The sequence below is a fragment of the Artemia sp. Qi Xiang Cuo genome, chromosome 6 (assembly GCF_049724085.1).
Source record: "Artemia sp. Qi Xiang Cuo chromosome 6, ASM4972408v1, whole genome shotgun sequence".
Taxonomy (NCBI): Eukaryota; Metazoa; Arthropoda; class Branchiopoda; order Anostraca; family Artemiidae; genus Artemia; species Artemia sp. Qi Xiang Cuo.
In genome coordinates, this window is record NC_142799.1 from 37,905,325 (window position 1) to 37,927,225 (window position 21,901).

General features: G+C 35.0%; 1 protein-coding gene across 1 annotated transcript in view; it reads left to right on the plus strand.

Moving 5' to 3' along the window:
• The window catches only part of LOC148951193 (uncharacterized), a 188,979-nt gene that overhangs the window by 77,369 nt on the left and 89,709 nt on the right, over positions 1–21,901 (plus strand). Inside the window, exon 2 of the mRNA XM_089090706.1 lies at positions 2,476–2,709. Within this exon, the coding sequence (XP_088946832.1) occupies positions 2,476–2,709 (234 nt within the window). The remainder of the gene's footprint in view (positions 1–2,475; positions 2,710–21,901) is intronic.

The following is a 21,901-nucleotide window of genomic DNA, read 5'->3' on the forward strand; positions in this document are numbered from 1 at the left end:
CGACAACACCTTCGATGCGAAGTGCCCTGGTCTAAAGAAAAAAATAATAATAATAATAATACGTTGTACCAACATCGTTTTTTACTTAGGCAGCGCGACTGCACTGCCTATAATTTTAAAATATTTTATTAATGAAGTATATTTTAAATCAAACACTTCGTGGTAACGAACTGTATAGTAAGAGCGACTCGTCTCAATAGTAACCGAAACTCTAAAAAACAGAATTTTGATACTAATTGATATATCAAAAGAATTGGATTTTTATGGTGATTTTAAATATACAAGTTTCATCAAGTTTAGTTTTACCCATCAAAATTTACGGACCTTAGAAAATTGCCCTATTTTTGAAAAAAAGGGGAAAACACCTCCTAAAAGCCATAGACTTTTAATGAAAATCACACCATCAGATTCAGCGTATGAGAGAACCTTACTGTAGAGGTTTCAAGCTCCTATCTGCAAAAATGTGGAAGCTTGTATTTTTTGCCAGTAGAAAGATCATGGATGCATGTTAATTTGTTTGTTTCTTTTCCCCATGGGTGATTGTATCGACCAGTGGTCAGATCCAAACAAGAAGTGCACTATTAAAACCGCCTTGTTCGAAACCCCTATACAGGAAACTTACCGTCCCTTGGCTTGAATTACTATACAGTTCGTTACCACGAACTGTCTGACAACAAGGGAAATATATTGGCTTGAAAATCAAGAAAAGTTCTTCCAAACTTTTTTTTACTGTGGAAAAACACCCTGAGCCTTGGCTATTCTACTTTTAACATCTTCACTGCTCCCACCGTCTTTACTAATAATACTACCAAGATAAGTAAACCTGCCCACTTGATCAATCTTTTCGTTACCAAACATCACCTTTTCGTTACCTTAACATTAATTTTCAAACCTTTTTTAGCACCCTGAACTCGCAAAACCTCTAAAAGTTCATTCATGTTACTCACACTTTCATCTAGGATGCTTAAATCATCAGCATAATCTAAGTCCAGGAGAGTTTTTCCTCCTCATTTCATTCTGTGGTTTCCCATTGCATTTTTGTGCTCCGTAAAACGAAGTCCATCAAAATAGTCCATACAAAGGGGGATAGAACACAACCCTGGTTAACTACTGATTTAATACAAAACCAGCTGCTAACCTTTCCTTTGCTAAAGTTATTTTATCAACAGAATCGAACGCTTGCTCATAATCTCTAAAACTGAGGACCAAGTGTTTGAAAACTGAGGCACCTCTCAATTATTAACCTAAGAGTGAAATTTTTTTCGACACATCCTCTTTTTCTTTTAAACCGCACTTTTCTTCTCTTAAAACATTGTTTACAGCTTCTGTCAGTCTAAACAGTATAATATTACTAAATAATTTGCTACCTACCGAAAGCAGACTAATGCCTCGATAATTACCACACTCAGTCATATCACATTTCTTATAAAGTGGCTAAACTAAGGTTTTCCTAAAATCGTTAGGTACTTCCTCTTTTTCAAAAATCATGTTAATAATCTTCAGTAATTTATTTCTAACCTCAGAGCCACCATATTGAAGAAACTCATTTTCCACACTATCAGCTCCTGGAGCCTTATTATTTTTTAATCCTTTTAGCACTGTCGCTGATTCTTCCTCACAAAACAAATGTTCCTTCATTTTCAAGGTATCACAAACTTTTTAATTTTCCTCTATATCTTTTCCTGCAACTCTGTCTTGGTTTAGCAAATTCTCAAAATGTTCTGCCCATCTCTCTTAACTCTTTCCTTGTCACTAATTGTGGCCCCGTTCCTATGTTTAAGTGGGACAAGTCCGGATTGACTACTCCCTCTCAATATATGAACATGCCAGTACGATATTTTACTATTATGCCGTCTAGCATCTTCTAGATCCTTGGCAATTTTATCCATGGCCTTCACTTCACACCTCCATAGTTCTTATTTTAAAGCTTTCTCCATTTTCTTTACCTTTCTTTTGTTTCATATCATTTATCACTCAGATAATTCCTGTACAAGTAACAAAACCATTATAAATAATAATGCAACACAATGACAGTTGGTAATTATTAGTAATGCGTTTATGTAACTTGGTGATAAACATATTACCATATATATTGAACCGTTAATGCACAAAAAAAAAACAATTAATAGGTGTTGAGTTTTGAGGCAAAGGATATAGGATTAGCTAGTACATTCAGAAATAACGCTGTAAATTGCGTCAATTTCACGTTTGGGACAAAGTATTAAAGCATTAATTGGGTCATCAATATCTGTAAGCGTCATTTCTCAATTTTTTTTCTAGTTCGAAATAGAGTTTTCATTTTTCTGAATATGGGGAAATTGTGCACTATTTTATGTTTTGGTCTTCTAGTAGGAAGCAAACACCTGCTCAGATTGCCTTGCAGGCACACATCCTTATTAAAAGTGTAAGTAATATTAGAAAAAAAAATCATTTCAAAACAATAGCCATTAAAAGAGAACGTCATTTTTCTTCTAGCCGCAGCTTGTGAAGTCCATCTTTAAAGGAAGTGTAAGTGAAGTAAAAGCATCTTTAGAAAGAAGAGTCGATGTGAATGAGTTAGACTATGCAAATAGAAGCCCGCTGCATGCTGCTGCTTTCAAAGGAAATTCTAACATAGTGAAACTGCTTTTAGAACATGGAGCGAATGTCAATCAAACTGATGCCTATGGTCATACAGCCTTGCATCGTGCCTGTTTTCGGGGCTGCATTGTAAGTTTTAAATTAAAATGTTGCATTGAGAAAATCCTATTTCTTATACCATAATAATGTCTTTAAAGTGATCCCTGTCAACCTGTTTAACTTTAAAGTATTCTTTAGGATAAACCTTAAAATAAACTAGACGTTTGGTGTCAAGGCTTCGTGTTGCGTCGCAGCCACTGTTACCCTTGGGTTACAGTTGAAAGCGACACTGGTGAGTATGGCTCTTGGGTAAACACTTGTTTGTTTTGTTTCAGATTCGTTGTTCGCCGCGGAATTCCATGATTCTGAAAAATAATTTTTGGTGAAATAAGAACAATAAAACAGATAGGATGAAGATTACTTTTACGGACCTTTGTTTCTTTGAATTTATTATTTTAATTACCTATGGTATAGTCCCCGACAATTTCCTGCCTTTGGCAAAGACACATCTTAACCAAAAATATAAACAAGATCTAACCGTTTTTATGTCACTTGCTACTAAGAGCAAATACTCTATAAGTTATCAAATTAGAATCGAACACCCTAAAGTTACAACTAAAAGCCTCGCTACTAATCCCAGCCTATTCAAATGAGATCTGATGGATACAGATGACAACAAAATATCCCTTCTTTCACACAGGTCTGCTAAACCACGACAGCCAAACCATAGCTTTTAGTATTTTCTTTTTCATTTAAATTATTTAATTAAATGGGTCATAAACAACAATTAGATATCCATACAATGGTATCAAATGAAAAAGAAAGATTACAGACTATTTTCAAAGTGAGTCCAGGCGCATATCACCGTGTTCGGGATGATAAGAAAAGAAAAAAGAACCTCAATTTCTTATACGCCTCCTCAGAATAAAAAAAAAGACCGTGAATTCTCTCCTCTCTTCTGTCCTTTCTAAACAAAAAATCAGCTATTCAGAACTTAATGAAATTAAAATTGGACTTTAAATTATACTCACACTCATGCTCTACAAGTCATTATAATTTCTGACACATCCCGACACTGACTCAATCATGCACACAAATGAATGAATCTAACAGCTACAAATATATGATCGTTTCAAAATCAATCACTCACTGTATCTCTAGAAAACTGGTTAAAGCAATTAAAGTGCACGGAATCACAGAATTCCTCAAGGACCCTCTTATCTTCAGCTTTCACCAGAAGCCTATTCTGGAATTCAGGGCCTGTATACCTGATTGAAAACTTTCATGTAACCGTAATTGGGACCATTATTCTAACCGAATCAGTATCTGTATATTCATTATAATGTTCCTTTTCTTCATATAGATACGAGCAAAAAATTCGAATCAAAATCATACGCAAGTAAATGAACGTAAAATTTAAGCAAACAAAAAAAAAAAAAAAAATTAATTTGATGGTACCTAGGTCTCACGGAATTCAGGGACTGATCATTTTTAAAAACTCTTGCAGCTTTATTTTTTAACGCACAGAGTGGGTGTATATGGCTTGAGAATGTTGACAACCAAACCATGACACAATACATCAAGTAGGAATTGAATAAGAGAAAAGTCCAACATCTTGAAAACTTGTTTGGGAAAAATATTGAATTTCCATAAAATTAAAACATTTTTGGCCATTTACTTGTTGAGAATGCAATACGATATTTCAAACCTATGCATTCATTTGCTATGGCACCAAGAGACTCGGCAACGTTTGTCTATTTTACATGTTGCACTGACTCATTAATAAAAAGACCTTTCAAAGTCACACTTGCATATATAATTTTGAAAGAGGTAAAATCGTATATATATATATATATATATATATATATATATATATATATATATATATATATATATATATATATATATATATATATATATATATATATATATATATATATATATATATATATATATATATATATATATATATATATATATGTATATATATATATATATATATATATATATATATATATAATCGTCATAATCAAATTACCTAACGAATACAGAGGTAGCCATACTTGTCTACCGTGGTGTAAGTCAACTTGCTCTTATAGCCCCAATCGCATTTAATAACTGTATCCTGGACGCACAGTCCCATGCGGTTTCCTCTGGTATTTTAGAAGGAATTATAGGTGTATCTCGTATTAAGCACGCGGATTATATCTTCAACTCCAACCGCACAGTACTGGTATTTGGCAATTTTCTTACCATTTTGTGTCGTGAATATTCAAAAATTAACATAAAGTTTAACGTCCGAAAGATTCAAAGTTGATCTTAATGGATTGCCGGTTGCTACTGGACTGGAAATGAAATATCTAGACCTCACAATCGGTGATTCTCTTAAAGCAACTAGAAATCTCCTCATTCGTCATTTGCTGTGCCGGACGTCCAGTACCGACGGTAGCATAATATCTAATAAACTTCGTGTTAGTCACCGACTACTAGCTAAACTGTATAACGCATCCAAGCTTCCAAATTTTCTGTATCTCGTGCCTTTTTGGCGGATGTTCTAGGCAAATGGACGCCTGTGGTGTTCAGTTTTAAAACAGTAAATGTATATCATTTTTATTTGTGTAATCATTCTGCTTATATTATGTTATGAAATTTGGTTTTGTTTTATTAGTCATTTTCTGTCTTTCTTTTGTCTATATTGTTCTCCGTTTGTCATTTGATTTACAACGGGTCATAAATAAATTCAATTCAATAGCCACTTTTTGAATCATTTTTTTAATGTTAATCTAGGGATAGTATTTTGCACTTCAGCCGTATAACGTGAACATATTTTTTGGAAGATCAATTATTTATCGGAATTCATTTCAGGTCACTTTTAAAAATGTTATCTTTAGTTGCAAGTCCGATGTCTTCTTGGAACGTAATTAACGTTTTCAAATAGCTTACGTGTAACATATGGCTTTTTGTTTCTCTAACCGAAAGGATTACATCTTCAAAGTCATGTTTTAGCGGCGAAAATGCTGATGAAACGGGGATTTCCTTTGATTGGCTCACTGAAGTGTGAATGATATTCTTGACAGGCCATCAGCAAACTTGTAGTGACTTTGTATTTGCGCTGTAATAGGGCTGAAAAAAATAAAAAGATCAGGGGTCGTAATTTTGTCTCTTGAGGAGCTCCGCACCCCAATTCTTGGAATTCAGATACTGTATTCTGGGTGAGTGAAAGATATTGGTCTCGATTATGCAAACAATTCTCTAGCTGAGTAACAGGTAGTGAAAATAGAGTAATAAAATATTCCTTTCACTGAATTTTACTTGAGAGTATAGGCGTCGAGGGATCACTTCCCGCTTTCTTTTGTTTAAAAATTTCCAGATTTCATCAGAATTACTATTTCTCTCAGAAAAACTATGCTTTGGTCTTTTGCTTAAACCCGAGCTTTGTAAACACCATGATATCATATACATGACCGGAGCTTGGCTTCCCACATTCACTCCAAAAGCCGAACCAGAACTTAGATGAGAGACGTGCAACCGCAAGATCAGGTTTCATAGACCACCTATGTACTTCTGAAGAGACAGGAACCCTCTGGAGAGGTACGGCTTCCGCACTGCGCAGGTCGTGGGTTTCTAAGCAGTAAATATTCAACCGGATTAGTTTTTAACTTTGAAGAGTATCCAAGTTAACTGGAAGTAGCTGAAACGACACTTTTATTTTAGATTGAATATTGTCTAGTGTGGAAATAAGAACAATAAAACAGATAAGATGAAGATTTTTACGGACCTTTGTTTCTTTGAAGTTATTATTCTAATTACCTATGATATAGTCCTCGAAAATTTCCTGCCTTTGGCAAAGGCACATCTTAACCAAAAATATAAACAAGACCTAACAGTTTTTATGTCACTTGCTACTAAGAACAATTACTCTATAAGCTATTAAATTGGAATCGAAGACACTAAAGTCACAACTAAAAGCCTCGCTACTAATCTCAGCCTGATGCAAACAGTAATGTCGATATTACATAATTCAGAACTGTAAAACCAATTTGTTTTGACCGTTCTATTACGGGTTGGGTCCACTTCAAATGTACAGGTAAGTGGGAAGGGGTCGGGAGAGCATACACCAGTGTTGACATGGATCAATCATGTAGAATCTGGGTCATTGGTCTGGCTCCATTAAATCAGAGAAAAAAGTCTAGGAAAAAACTCAAGCTATAAATATAAATAAAATCGCGTTTACTTTCAACGGTTTGGAACCCTGGTAAAGCAGGTGGGAACAACTGGGACCTAGTGTTAGAACTTTCGGCCATGCTTCAATTAAAGTCACCGGCTATTATGACATTGCCATATTTGTCACAGGAATCGTGAATGACTTTCACGAGTTTAGCTCTGGTGCTGCTAAATCGCTCCTCAGACGCCAGCTCACGATAATCTCTCTGTAGATAAACAGAAAATATACAGGTCTGGCCCACTTTCACAGCAACAAAATGTTCGTTTTTTCAATTAACCCAGTGGACCGCCGAGAACTCACAAGTACTCTAACTACGCTCCGCCAGTCTTTCAAGTCCTTTTGGGGCATGCTTGAAGATGACAAAGTAGGTTGGCTTCACGACTGGAGTCCGAAGGGACTTGAACCCTGCCCTTCTGATAGATCCTGTGATGCAAGTGATTTCACATACGCTTCAAGTTATTCAACAATACTGTAAACTTAGTTCATTTTTCAAGGAGACACACTTGTGCCTCTATAAAGAGGCGACCCACCACAATGTTAAGCGATATCCGGTCCTAGCGGTTGCAGAGAGACAGCGGTAATCGCATTTTGGAGCCCAAGCTCAAACTAAGACCCGTGCAAAATTTCACCCCCCTTCGACTTTATCTTCTTGGGTAAAAGTGGGCCAGAAGTTTTGACCCTCCGACCACAGCCCCCCTTTAACGTTGTCCGATTGGGCTGAAATTTAGAGTTTAGGCTTTGCTCGGGCCCGGGAGCTTATCCTCGAAATTTCAGCTCAATCCGATCCCTCCTTCCCTGTTTTCCAAAAACCAAATATAGCCACTTAAAGTTCAAAAAAAAAAAATTTTCTTAGCCACGCCTACAGGCCACAGTTGGCAACTGATCCGGGTCAAAGAGGACTCATTCGAAGCAGAAATCGACCTGTTAGGGCCTTTTGATATTTTCAGACCGAAAAAATTATCCCCCGAATTTACATTTACGAAAAACCTCGTTTTCCTATAAGAACCCGCTATAAGCGGGCTCTTATCGTTTTCCTATAAGAGCCCGCAAGCCCGCAAGCTGTCAAAGCAGCTAACAGTTATTCAAGCAATAATAAGTAATAAACTGTACAAAAACGTGCAGAAATTATTTGAAAAAAACTACGTTTTCTAAAGAGCTAAAGAGGCTGAGTTACAAGGTCGAACCTTAAAACGTACAGGGATTAGGAGGCACAGTTGGGGGGCTGCCGCCCCCCAAACCCTCCGCTTTCGCAGCCTTTAAAAAAAAGTGTTTTAAACTGAAAGTAAGGAGCGACATTAAATCTTAAAACGAACAGAAATTATTCCGTATATGAAAGGGGCTTTGCCCTCCTCAACGCCTCGCTCTTTACGCTAAATTTTGACTTTGTCACAACTCTATTTTTTAAACAATAAAAACTTTAGCGTAAATTGCGAGGCGTTGAGGAGGGCACAGCCCCTTTCATATACGGAATAATTTCTGTTCGTTTTAAGATTTAATGTCGCTCCTTACTTTCAGTTTAAAACACCTTTTTTTTTTATTTAAAGACTGCGAAAGCGGGGGTTTGGGGGCGGCAGCCCCCAACTGTGCCTCCTAATCCCTGTACGTTTTAAGGTTCGACCTTGTAACTCAGCCTCTTTAACTCTTTAGAAAACGTAGTTTTTTTCAAATAATTCTGTTATGAGTTACTGTTATCTCTCCATAAATAATTGGAGCCTCATCAGACTCATAGATAACAAATTTGAAGAGAAAAGCCTTCTTCTTATCACAAATGCGAACAGCTTTTATCAAGTCTGATAAAATATCCTAGGGCTTCAAGTGAGCCGTCGCACGCATCGACATTCCAGCAAGAGTTCAAATTACTTCTTTGGCATTCACTGGAGTATCCTGCTTATAATACTGAACTGCTCTGGCCACAACATCATCTCTTTTATTACACACTTAGTGTGTGCGAGTCACAAAGTTCAGGATTGGAGTGTAAAAAAAGTGCCTCGCTTTTCTCTGTAGAGCCCATGCTGTCACGTAAGTAGAGGGGGAGGTGCTACTCCCACGATTCACCCCTGCTGCCACCTATAACTTTTTTGCACTCCAAATAAGGGCATAGCCTCCCTAGGGAGAACACGTGGTTAATGGGGTCAATGACCTCTTTTTCCAAGGTCGATTTATTTGATGTTTCTATGTGTAATAACTCCGGAACGAAGGTTGCACATGCGCATTGAATTCTAACGGGAACAAGGTTATTGATCGAGCACTCGAGGGGGAAGTGAATGTCCGAGAACTCGATTGCGTTATTGATCGTGAATGCCTTGGTGCCCAGAAATGGTATTTGTTGTTGTTGTTGCTCTAAGCAATGTTATGAGTGTTCTGGAAACAGTTGGATCACGTGTTTCCTTCTCAGCCAATTAGTGAGTCCGTTACATACTCCTTCTCATCCAAACCGAGGCCTGCTTACAAATAATTGTACCCATTAAATAACAATTCGCCCTTGAGATTTCATATATAACGGGCATGCAATGTGATTAAATTATCAGAAAGTATTTTGACACCGTGTAAACAACTAAAATGGATAATATTGATGAATTAGAATCCTTGGCAACTACAATTTACCAAGTAAGTTCTGTTTTAGTACATTTTCAAATAAAATTATTTTCCTTGGACCTCCTCCACTATATTCAGCTAAAACATAAATATATTCCTTTGCCCCCCCCCCAAACCATACAAACATCATTATAATCAATGGAAAACATAAAATATATTCTTTTTACCCTCCCCCATTGTTTTACAACCAAAATTCTAGCAAAAAGAAATAATTTTCTTTCGTTAAATTTATTCAATTTTAAGTGTCTATATCCTATCTAAAAGCGACAATTGACTTCCGTCACTGTTGTTATTAACCTAACCTGGTTTTGACATAATGCTGTACGCGAGGTTAAAATTAGCTATCACCCCTTTTCCTATGTGTTTACGAACGCGGCAGCCAAATTCAAAAGGAACTGTTTCTCCTTCAAAATTAAATACATACAATTTTTTATTTAACCCGCCAACCCGAACCCCCCCCCCCCTCACTGTTTTAAAACAAAACTCGCAAAAAGAAATAATTATCATTTCGTTAAATTTTTGCAAATTTATGTGTTATATATCCAAGCAAATAGCGACCATTGACTTCCGTCACTGTTGTTATTAACCTAACCTGATTTTGACATAATGCTCTACGCGAGGTTAAAATTAGCTGTCACCCTTTTCCTATGTGTTTACGAACGCAGCAGCCAAAGTCAAAAGGAACTGTTTCTCCGTCAAAATTAAAACACTTTGAGGCAATTGTAATAATTAGGCGCAGACGCAATGTGCTATTTTGTAGAAGAGAAACAGATTATTTTCAAGCTTTCTTACGATATAGTTTTTTTATAGTCCCTGGAGGGGAGCGTGACTCCAGGATTTTTTTCTGGGGAGGGCGTTAGCACTTTTAATAGTGACAAAATAGAAAAGATAATTGTTTCTTACCTTAATTGCTTCTTCGTCATTTTGTGATTTTAGCTATAACATTTGAATAAAAGGTAGTAAGATATGGCTTTCGCTTGAATAAAACACCTGATTAGCTCAATGAGAGGGTAGACTTAGGGTGGGTTAATTTTCCTAAATTTAGGGGGAGAGAATATGGGTTTTTTGCTTTACTAAAATGCAATACTTTTCTAAACAAAATTGTAGTTAATAACTTTCTTTCTGTAAAAAAGGGGCAAATTATTTAGATACTAATTTTTTCTCTTCTTTTTAAGGCAAATTATGAAGAATGCGTGCCCCCTCCTTCCAAGAAAGCCAGAGATGACGAGGCAGCCACCATACAGTCCGGTCAAAAACCGAAAAGAGAATGGGCGGCTTCTTATAATATGGTGAACCCTGCCGGCTCATCTATGCAAGATCGTGAAATAGCCGGCCCAGTCGCGCAAGAACATAGCGACGCCGCCCCGCCCGCCCTCCAACACGCACTACCTGGTCCTTCGGGCACCCAAGCCCAGACGGTATTATGCAAATGTAAGCATTTTTTCCTACCTTTCTATTTCTTCAAATTTTTAGTACTTTTCAATCACAATATAACCTTATCTCTTTTATATATTAACACCATATTAAATATCTAAATGTAATTTTTTTTTTTTGCAGTGTAAACGAACTTGTCTAATATTTCCTATATCTTCGATATTTAATAAGTGAATATTTTTATGTAATTTCTATTAATAATCACTGCCTTTGAAACTCAAAATGCTATTTTTTCTAATTTTTGCTATTTTCTATGCATTCCCCCTATCTCTTCGTTGCTATCTCATAAGCGACTATTTTTCATGGGTAATTTCAATTAATGCTCACCATTTGAAACTCAAAATCCCCTATTTTTCACAATTGATTATCACAAAGTTTCAAGAGAAGGGGACTGAGAGATTATTCACATTTATCTATTTGTCACATATGGATCCCGTAATTTGCGCAAGGATATTTTAAAATAACTTTCAATCTTACAAACCCTTGCCAATATTTTAGTGATGGGGAAACATTGTTGACAATATACTGAGTTAACGATTTACAGCATTTAATTGTACTGTTTCCTCGTCTGAAGTTCGGTCTTGGAAATCGGAACACTCGCGCGGTGGCTTACAATAATTGTGAGCTAATGAAGAGTTCACCGAACCTGTAGAACGGAATTAGAGAGAAACTTGGACTTATGCAGTCTAAGCGAATATTTCAACTTTTTTGGGACAGTATGTAAATGGCCGGGAGCCACGGGGGGGACCGGGAACGGCTGGGGTGAGAGGTTAGAGAAGCACCGGGGGATGCGCCATGGATCAGGGAAGTGCCACAGGGATGCGACACGAGTCGAGAACGCGTCGGGGGACGCGCCACGGGCCCGAGATGCGTCCGAGCCCTGCGAAGCTGTGCAGGGCGCATTACGGGCCCCGAGAAGTGCCCTAGGTTTGAGCGGTGGCTCCTAACACCGTCGAAAAAAAAAAATTTTAGGGGGGGAGTTAGCAATTTTAATAGTGAAAAAATAGAAATGAAAATAAAAGGTTTTATGAATTAATTGAATAAAAAAATATCTTCGAAAATTATCGAGTTTTTGTTTAAAAAATTTACTAAATTTTTGGTAGTGTCCGTGAATACCTGATTTTTGTTGGGGACGGGGGAAGCACTTTTAATAGTGACAAAATAGAAATGAAATTTAATTTAAACACTTTTTTTTCAGATATAATAATGTTTAGTGTGATTGACACAGAATATATTGGACTGAAATATTCCGCAACTGGCATTATGTTTGAATCATACTTCTTAATCATTGAAAAAAAATGAAGGTAAATAAATATATCTAAATTGAACATCATATGCAATATATAAGATTACAAGAAAAATATATTGAGTCCAAAACTAAATTGTATAAATCTAAATGAATGCTACGACCATATCTCAATACCAAATAATTAAAATAGTTATGAAATAAAACATGTACAGGAGGAAATTCAGGAAATATGCAGTTTTTTCGGTGTGCAAGCTGTTTATGTTAAGGGAAACGTGCCAACTGATAAACTCTTACTAGAAAAATGTGATAAAAACATAGCATTATTCAATTTAGAAGACTTCAAATGTGAGAAATACCTGCATTCAGTCCATGACCCAGAAGATAAAGTTAGATATTTCGCTCAATGGATACCGGAAAAGATACCTGACATTGAAAAATGCATAAGATATCCAAATTACAAAACATGCTCCTCCTCATATCAAATTGTTTAATCTTCTTTTTTTTAAATATGTCATTATTTTTTTTCAAATGTTTTAAATATGTTTAAGAAATAAATATATTAATACTCAACCGTTTTTATTCTTTATAATATTCCATCACCATGAAAATTAGAGTTTCATATTAAAACTGACATGAACCACACTTTCAAGTTAAGCATGTTGGAGAACCATAAAGAGTCACCCCTAAACAAGGAAGCTAACACTAAAAGTTTAAATACTTTTTTTTACACTTTCTTAAGCCTCATACGTGTTAAGTCTTTAGAAATCCTTATCCATGAAAATTAGACTGTCAGATTAAACAATTCCGGGACCACACATTCAAGATTAGCATGTTGGAGAACCAGAAAAAGTAAACACTACAAAGGTAAGTTAAAACTAAAAGGTTAAAGAATTTGTCAGAAAGTATCTTAAACCTGAGAAGTTTTTATTATTTAGAATATTACAAAGACACGAAAAATATACTGTAATATAAAAAAAGCCCGAGACCACACATTAAATTTCATCATGTTGGAGAACCCTAAATAGTCATCCATAAAAAGGCAAGTTAAACCAAAAAGGTTAAAGAATTTTTCTGAAATTACACTTTCAGATCCAGTATGTCAGGGAACACACTTTCAGGTTCAGCATGTAGGAGAACCCTAAATGCTCATCCCTAAAAAGGTAAGTTAACCCTAAATGGTTAAAGAATTTCTCTATTTATGTAGAGTTTCAACTAGCTATGGCTAAGTTTGCTAAAGACAAGCTATTTTCTTGCGAAAACACACAAAATCAGAAAAAATGTTCAATGTTCCTTTAGTACCTACACAATTAGGCCAGTATGGCCAGTATTAGATCCAGTATGTCAGGGAACACACTTTCAGGTTCAGCATGTAGGAGAACCCTAAATGCTCATCCCTAAAAAGGTAAGTTAACCCTAAATGGTTAAAGAATTTCTCTATTTATGTAGAGTTTCAACTAGCTATGGCTAAGTTTGATAAAGAATAGCTATTTTCGAGTAAACACACACATAATAAAAAAAATGTACAATGTTCATTGAGTACCTTCGAACTTAGGATAAAAATGAGGATATTTATTCAGACTTTCAACTATCTATGATTAAGTTTTCTAATGAAAAGCTAATTTCTTGTGAAACCACGCAAACTCAGAAAAAATGTTCATTTTTACTTGATTACCTAAGAAATTAGGCTAAATAGAAGATATTTTTGAAGGGTTTCAAATATCTATTGCTAAGTTCGCTAAAGACAAGTAATTTTCGTGCGAAAAAATATACTCCAATAAAAAATTTTCAATTCTCATTGATTAACCAATCACTTATTATGAAATGAATATATTTATGCATAGTTTCACCTAGACATTAATAATTTTGATAAAGACAAGCTATTTTCTCGAAAAAACACACGAAATCAGAAAAAAAATGTTAAATGTTACTATAGTACCTATGCAATTAGGCTGAAATGAAGATATTTATTCAGAGTTTCAACTAGCTATGGCTAAGTTTGCTAAAGACAAGCTATTTTCTTGCGAAAACACACAAACTCAGAAAAAGTATTATTAGGTTATGTTAAGTTAGATTAGGCTAGGTTAGCCTCCGTCCGTACACAGATAGGTTAGGTTAGGTTGGATTAAGTTAGGTTAGGTTAAGTTAGGTTAGGTTAGATTATGTTATGTTAGGTTAAGTTAGGTTAGGATAGGTTAGATTAAGTTAGGTTAGGCTAAGTTAGGTTAGGCTAGGTTAGCCTACGCACGCGCGCGTACGTAGGTTAACCTAGCCTAACCTAACTTATCCTAACCTAACTTAATCTAACCTATCCTAACCTAACCTAACATAAACTAACCTAACCTAACCTAACCTAACCTAACTTAATCCAACCTAACCCAACCTATATGTGCGCGTACATTGGCTAACCTAACCTAATCTAACTTAACCGAACCTAACAATATTTTTCTGATTTTGTGTGTTTTCGCAAGAAAATAGCTTGGCTTTAGCAAACTCAGTCATACATAGTTGAAACAGTTAATTAATATTTTCCTTTCAGCCTAAGTGCATAGGTACTAGAGGACCATTGAACATTTTTTTTTCTGAGTTTTTGTGTTACAGCTATAAAATAGATTGTATTTCGCAAAATTAGCCATAGCTAGTTGAAACTGTTAAAAAATAAATTCATTTAAGCCTAAGTGCGTAGTGACTAAGGGAATATTTAACACTTTATCTGAGTGTTTGCGTTTTTACAAAAAAATAACTAGTCTTTATCAAACTTAGTCCTATATAGTTGTAGCTCTACATACACATCTTAAATTGATACTTAATTCGTATGTGATCAATGTATCGTTTAAAATTTTTCTGTGTTTGTGTGTTTTTGCGAGAAAAGATCTTTTAATTAGCACACGTAGCCCTAAATATTTAAAACTCTGAATAAATACCCTCATTTTTAGCCTAATTGTGTAGGTACTAGAGGAACATTTACTATTTTTTCTGATTATGTGGGGTTTCGCACGAAAATAGCTTGTCTGTAGCAAACAGAGACATAGATCGTTGAAACTCCGCATAAACAACTTCATTTTTAGACTAATTGTGAAGGTACTAAAGGAAAATTTAACATATTTCGTGATTTTGTGTGTTTTGGAAAGAAAATAGCTTGTCTTTAGCAAACTTAGCCATAGCTAGTTGAAACTCTGAATAGATATCTTAATTTTTAGTATAATTTTGATTTTACTAAAGTAACTTTGAACATATTTTCTGAGTTATTGTTTTTTCTCAAGAAAATAGCATGTACTAATTACAATTATACTTAGAAAGTTTTAAATCTGCATAAATAACATCAGATATAGTCTAAATTATTTTGTACTCGAGTAAAAATTAAAATTTTTTCTGATTTTGGGTGTTTTTTAAATAAAATATATTGTCATTAGCAAACTTAGTAAAAGATAGTTGAAACTTTTTATACATAAATAATTTTAATCATACTTTAGTATTTGAGAAATCTCTATTTGAAATGTTTTTGATTTTGTGGATTTTAACCAAATCATATCTTGTCTTTATAATACTTATACATAGCTATTTTAAGTTATAAATAAATATCTTCCTTTTAATTCTATGTGCGTAGGTACTAAATTAACATTGAGCATTTTTCTGATGTTTTGTGTTTTATCACTAGAACAGCTAGTCTTTAACAGACTTAGCCAAATATAGTTCAAACTCTGTATAAATATCTTACTTTTTAGTCTTATTTCTTATGTAAAATAGGTATAATGTAAATTTTTTCTGATTTTGTGGGTTTTATCAAGAATATAGCTTGTCTTTAGCAATCTTAGCCGTAGCTCGTTGACACTCTGCATAGATATATTCATTTTTAGTATAATTGCGTTGGTACTAAAGGAACATTTATCATTTTTTCTGATTTTGTGTGTTTTCACAAGAAAATAGCTTGTCTTTAGATAACTTAGCCATAGCTAGTTGAAACTCTGCATAAATATATTCATTATTAGTGTAATTGCGTAGGTACTAAAGGAACATTGAACATTTTTTTCTGATTTTGTGTGTTTTCTTAAGAAAATAGCTTGTCTTTATCAAACTTAGCCATAGCTAGTTGAAACTCTTCATATATATATTAATTTTTAGTCTATTTGTTTAGGTACTAAAGAAACATTGATAATTTTTTCCTAGTTTTTGTGTTTTCATAATAAAATAGCTTATCTTTATTAAACTAAGCCATATATATTTGAAACTCTATATATATATATTCATTTTTAGTCTAATTGATGAGTTACTAAGGGACCATATTAAATTTTTTCTGATTTGGTGGGTTTTCACAAGAAAATAGATTGTCTTTATCAAACTTAGCCTGAGATAGATGAAACTCTGCAGAGATAACTTAATTTTTAGACTAATTTAATGGGTACTTAAGGAACATTGAAAATTTGTTCTGATTTTGTGTGTTTTCACAAGAAAATAGCTTGTCTTTATCAAACTTAGCCATAGCTAGTTGAAACTCTGCACAAATAACTTCATTTCAGCCTACGTGCGTAGGTACTAAATGAACATTGTAAATTTTTGTCTGATTTTGTGTGTTTTCGCCAGAAAATAGCTTGTCTTTAGCAAAATTAGTCATAGCTAGGTGAAACTCTGCATAAATATTTACATTTAATCATAATTTAGTAGGTAATAAGGTAAAATTGAAAATTTTTTTCTGAGTTTGTATGTTTTTGCATTAAAATAGATTGTCTTTATCAAAATTAACCATATATAGTTGAAAATCTTCAAAAATATATTAATTTAAGTCTAATAGCGTAGTTACTAAATGTACAATGAACATTTTTTTTCTGAGTTTGCGTGTTTTCTCAAGAAAAAAGTTTGTCTTTAACAAACTTAGCCATAACTAGTTGAAACTCTATATAAATATAGAAATTCTTTAACCATGTAGGGTTAACTTACCTTTTTAGGGATGAGCATTTAGGGTTATCCTACATGCTGAACCTGAAAGTGTGTTTCCTGACATACTGGAGCAGAAAGTGTAATTTCAGACAAATTCTTTGACCTTTTAGAGTTAATTTGCCTTTTTATGGATAAATATTTAGGGTTATCCGACATGTTGAACTAGAACGTTTGCTCCCTGGAATTTTTAATATGAAAGTCTCTTTTTCGTGGCTATGGAATATTATAAATAATAAACATCTCTCAGTTTTAGTATAATTCCAGACAAATTCTTTAACCTTTTAGTGTTAACTTACCTTTTTAGTGGTGACTATTTAGGGTTCTCCAACATGATGAACTTGAAAGTGTGTTCCCTGGCATGTTGAATCTGAAAGTCTAATTTTCGTGGCGATGTACTATACTCAAGAATTAAAACGTCTCATGCTTAAGATAATTTCAGAAAAATTCTTTAACCTTTTAAAGTTAACTTACCTTTTTATGGTTTACTATTTATGGTTCTCAAACATGCTTAACTTTAATGTGTTTTCCCTGGCATTTTGAATTTTAAAGTATAATTTTCGTGTCGAAGGACTATTATAAATAATAAAAACGTCTCAGGCTTAACATAGTTTAAGAAAAATTCTTTAAAATTTTAGTGTTAACTTACTTTTTTATTGTTTACTATTTATGGGTTCTCCAACATGATTAACTTGAAAGTGTGTTTCATGTTAGTTTTAATATGAAATTATAATTTTCTTGGTGATTGACTATTATAAAGAATAAAAACGTTTGAGTCTTAATATATTTATTGCTTAAACATATTTAAAACATTTTAAAAAAATATTGACATATTTAAAAAAAAAGAAGCTGACTACCTTTTATATGATGAGCAGAATCATTTTAGCTTTTGATATCTGATGTTTGGGCACAAGCCAAGAATAGTATCTATTACCCCGTGAGTAATATGTATCGATTCATCTTCCATGCACGGGAATGAAAGCCAATATTTATTTCTCTTGAAGTGGTATAAATTGAATAGTGATATGTTTCTATAACATTTTTCTAGTAAGAGTTTCTCAGTTTGCACGTTTCCCTTAACATAAACAGCTTGCACACCGAAATAACTGTATATTTCCTGCATTTCCTCTTGTACATGTTTTATTTCATAGCTATTTTCATTATGTGGTCGTATGGTTTTAGCGTAAAAGCCTTTTCGATTTATAAAATTTAGTGTTCGACTCCATCTGTTTTTCTCGTAATTATATATATTGTATCTGATGTTCAATTTATAGCAATGAATTTCACGTTGTTGATTGTCTAGGAGTAAGAAAGCTGCTTCGAATATAATGCCAGTTGCGGAATATCTCAGACCAATATATTATGTGTCAATCACACCAAACAATATTATATCTGAAAAAAAAAGTGTTTAAATTAAATTTCATTTCTATTTTGTCACTATTAAAGGTGCTAACCCGGTCCCCCACCACAATCAGCGAGTCTCGCCCCCGCCCCTAAATTTAGGACAATGGTTATATCTCAAATCGCTAAAGTTCTAAGAGAACTGGTTATAGACTGGAGTAAGAAACACTGCTCATTTGATTTCTATTTTTTCACTATTAAAAGTGCTAACTCTCCCCCTCCTAAAATTTTTTTTTTCGGCGCTTTTTGGAGCCACCGCGCATCCCCATGGCACGTCTCGGGCCCCGCAACGCGCCCTACGATGCGTCTCATGCCTGTGGTGCTTCTCGGGCCCGCGGCGCTTCACCCGCCGCTTGCCCAACTCGTGTCGCATCCCGGTGGCACGTCCCTGATCCGGGGCGCATCCCCCGGCGCTTCTCTCACCTCGCCCCACAGCAGTTCCCGGTCCCCACCGCGGCCCCCAGCCATTTACGTAATGCCCGCCAAAAAGTTGAAATATTCGCTTAGACTGCAGAAGTCCAAGGTTCTCTTTAAGTTCCTTCTGCAGGTTCGGTGAACTCTTCATTAGCTCACAATTATTGTAAGCCACCAAAACAGTGTTCCTACTTCTAAGACTGAAATTCTGACGAAAAAACAGTACACATGAATGCTGTAAACCGTTAACTCAGTATATTGCCAACAATGTTTCCCCATCACTAAAATATTGGCAAGGGTTTGTAAGATTGAAAGTTATTTTAAAATATCCTTGCGTAAATTACGGGATCCATATGTGACAGATAGATAAATGTGAATAATCTCACTCAGTTCCTTCTCTTAAAACTTTGTGATAATCAATTGTGAAAAATAGGGGATTTAGAGTTTCAAATGGTGATCATTAATTGACTAGAAATTACCCATGAAAAATAGTTGCTTATGAGATATCGGCGAAGAGAGAGGGAGAATGCATAGAAAATAACAAAGATTAGAAAAAATTGCATTTTGAGTTTCAAAGGCAGTGATTATTAATAGAAATTACCTAAAAATATTCATTTATGAGATATCGAAGCTATATCAAATATTAGAAAAGAGTGGTTTCTTTGCAAAAAAAAAATTACATTTATATATTTAATATGATGTTAATATCTCACAGAGATATGTTTATATTGGGATTGAAAAGGACTAAAAATTGGAAGAAATAGAATGGTAGGAAAAAATGCTTACATTTGCATAATCCCTCTGGACTTGTGCACCCGAAGGACCAGGTAGTGCGTGCTTGAGGGTGGACGGGGCGGCGTCGCTATGTTCTTGCGCGACTGTGCCGGCTATTTCACGATCTTGCATAGATGAGCCGGCAGGGTTCACCATATTATAAGAAGCCACCCATTCTCTTTTCGGTTTTTGACCGGACTGTATGGTGGCTGCCTCGTCATCTCTGGCTTTCTTGGAAGGAGGGGGCACGCATTCTTCATAATTGGCCTTAAAAAGAAGAGAAAAAATTAGTATCTAAATAATTTGCCCCTTTTTTACAGAAAGAAAGTTATTAACTACAATTTTGTTTAGAAAATTATTGAATTTTAGTCAAGCAAAAAACTAATATTCTCTCCCCCTAAATTTAGGAAAATTAACCCAACCTATGTCTACCCTCTCATCGAGTTAATCAGGTGCTTTATTCAAGTGAAAGCCATATCTTACTACCTTTTATTCAAATGTTATAGCTAAAATCACTAAATGATGAAGAAGCAATTAAGGTAAGAAACAATTATCTTTTCTATTTTGCCACTATTAAAAGTGCTAACCCCCTCCCCAGCAAAAAAACCTGGATTCACGCTCCCCTCCCGGGAATAAAAAACAAACTTTATCGAAAGAAAGCTTGAAAATAATCTGTTTCTCTTCTCCAAAATAGCACATTGCGTCTGCGCCTAATTATTACAATTGCCTCAAAGTGTTTTAATTTTGACGGAGAAACAGTTCCTTTTGACTTTGGCTGCTGCGTTCGTAAACACATAGGAAAAAGGGTCAGAGCTAATTATAGGCCTCGCGCCGGAGAGCCTTGTGTCAAAACCAGAGCTGGGTTAATAACAACAGTGACGGAAGTCAATGGTCTCTTTTAGCTTGGATATATAAAAAATAAAATTTAATAGATTTACCTAAATGTTAGTTATTTATGTGTGCGAGTATTTTTTTGTACTCAAGTGCGGGGGGGGGGTTATGGTTTTTTATTCAAATTAAATCTTGTAGTTCTGTTATTTTTAAGTAGAACAAGGTAAGTTTTACGGCTTACGGCCGCGTTCGTAAACACATAGGAAAAGGGGTGATAGCTAATTTTAACCTCGCGTACAGCATTATGTCAAAACCAGGTTAGGTTAATAACAACAGTGACGGAAGTCAATGGTCGCTTTTAGCTAGGATATATACACTTAAAATTGCATAAATTTAACGAAAGAAAATTATTTCTTTTTGCTATAATTTTGGTTTTAAAACAATGGGGGAGGGTAAAAAGAATATATTTTATGTTTTCCATTGATTATAATGATGTTCGTATGGTTTGGGGGGGGGTTTGGGGTAAAGGAATATATTTATGTTTTAGCTGAATATACTGGAGGATGTCCAAGGAAAATAATTTTATTTGAAAATGTACTAAAACGGAACTTACATGGTAAATTGTAGTTGCCAAGGCTTCTAATTCATCAATATTATCCATTTTAGTTGTTTACACGGTGTCAAAATACTTTCTGATAATTTAATCACTTTGCATGCCCATTATATATTAAATCTCAAGGGCGATTTGTTATTTAATGGGTAAAATTATTTGTAAGCTGGCCTCTGATTGGCTGAGAAGGCGGATGTAACCGACTCACTAATTGGCTGAGAAGGAAACACGTGATCTAACTGTTTCCAGAACACTCATAACATTGCTTAGAGCAACAACATCAACAAATACCATTTCTGGACACCAAGGCATTCACGATCAATTACGCAATCGAGTTCTCGGAAATTCACTTCCCCCTCGAGTGCTAGATCAATAACCTTGTTCCCGTTAGAATTCAATGCGCATGTCCAACCTTCGTTCCGGAGTTATTACACATAGAAACATCAAATAAATCGACCTTGGAAAAAGAGGTCATTGACCCCATTAACCACGTGTTCTCCCTAGGGAGGCTATGCCCTTATTTGGAGTGCAAAAAAGTTATAGGTGGCAGCAGGGGTGAATCGCGGGAGTAGCACCTCCCCCTCTACTCACGTATTAGAAAGAAATGGCTCAGAATCCAGGAATCAAGATAAATGGGGTATATGAATACTGATGTTTAAAATTAGCCGTACAGATAACCAGGAGCAAGGGAACCGTTGAGACCTGCTCACCTGTTTCCAGCAATTTTAGGCTAATTAAAACAGTCGGGTACCTACAGCGCTTCCGCCAAGTTCCCTCCCCTCTTCTGCTTGCTGCCCAAGAAATCCGCACGGCAGTGTTA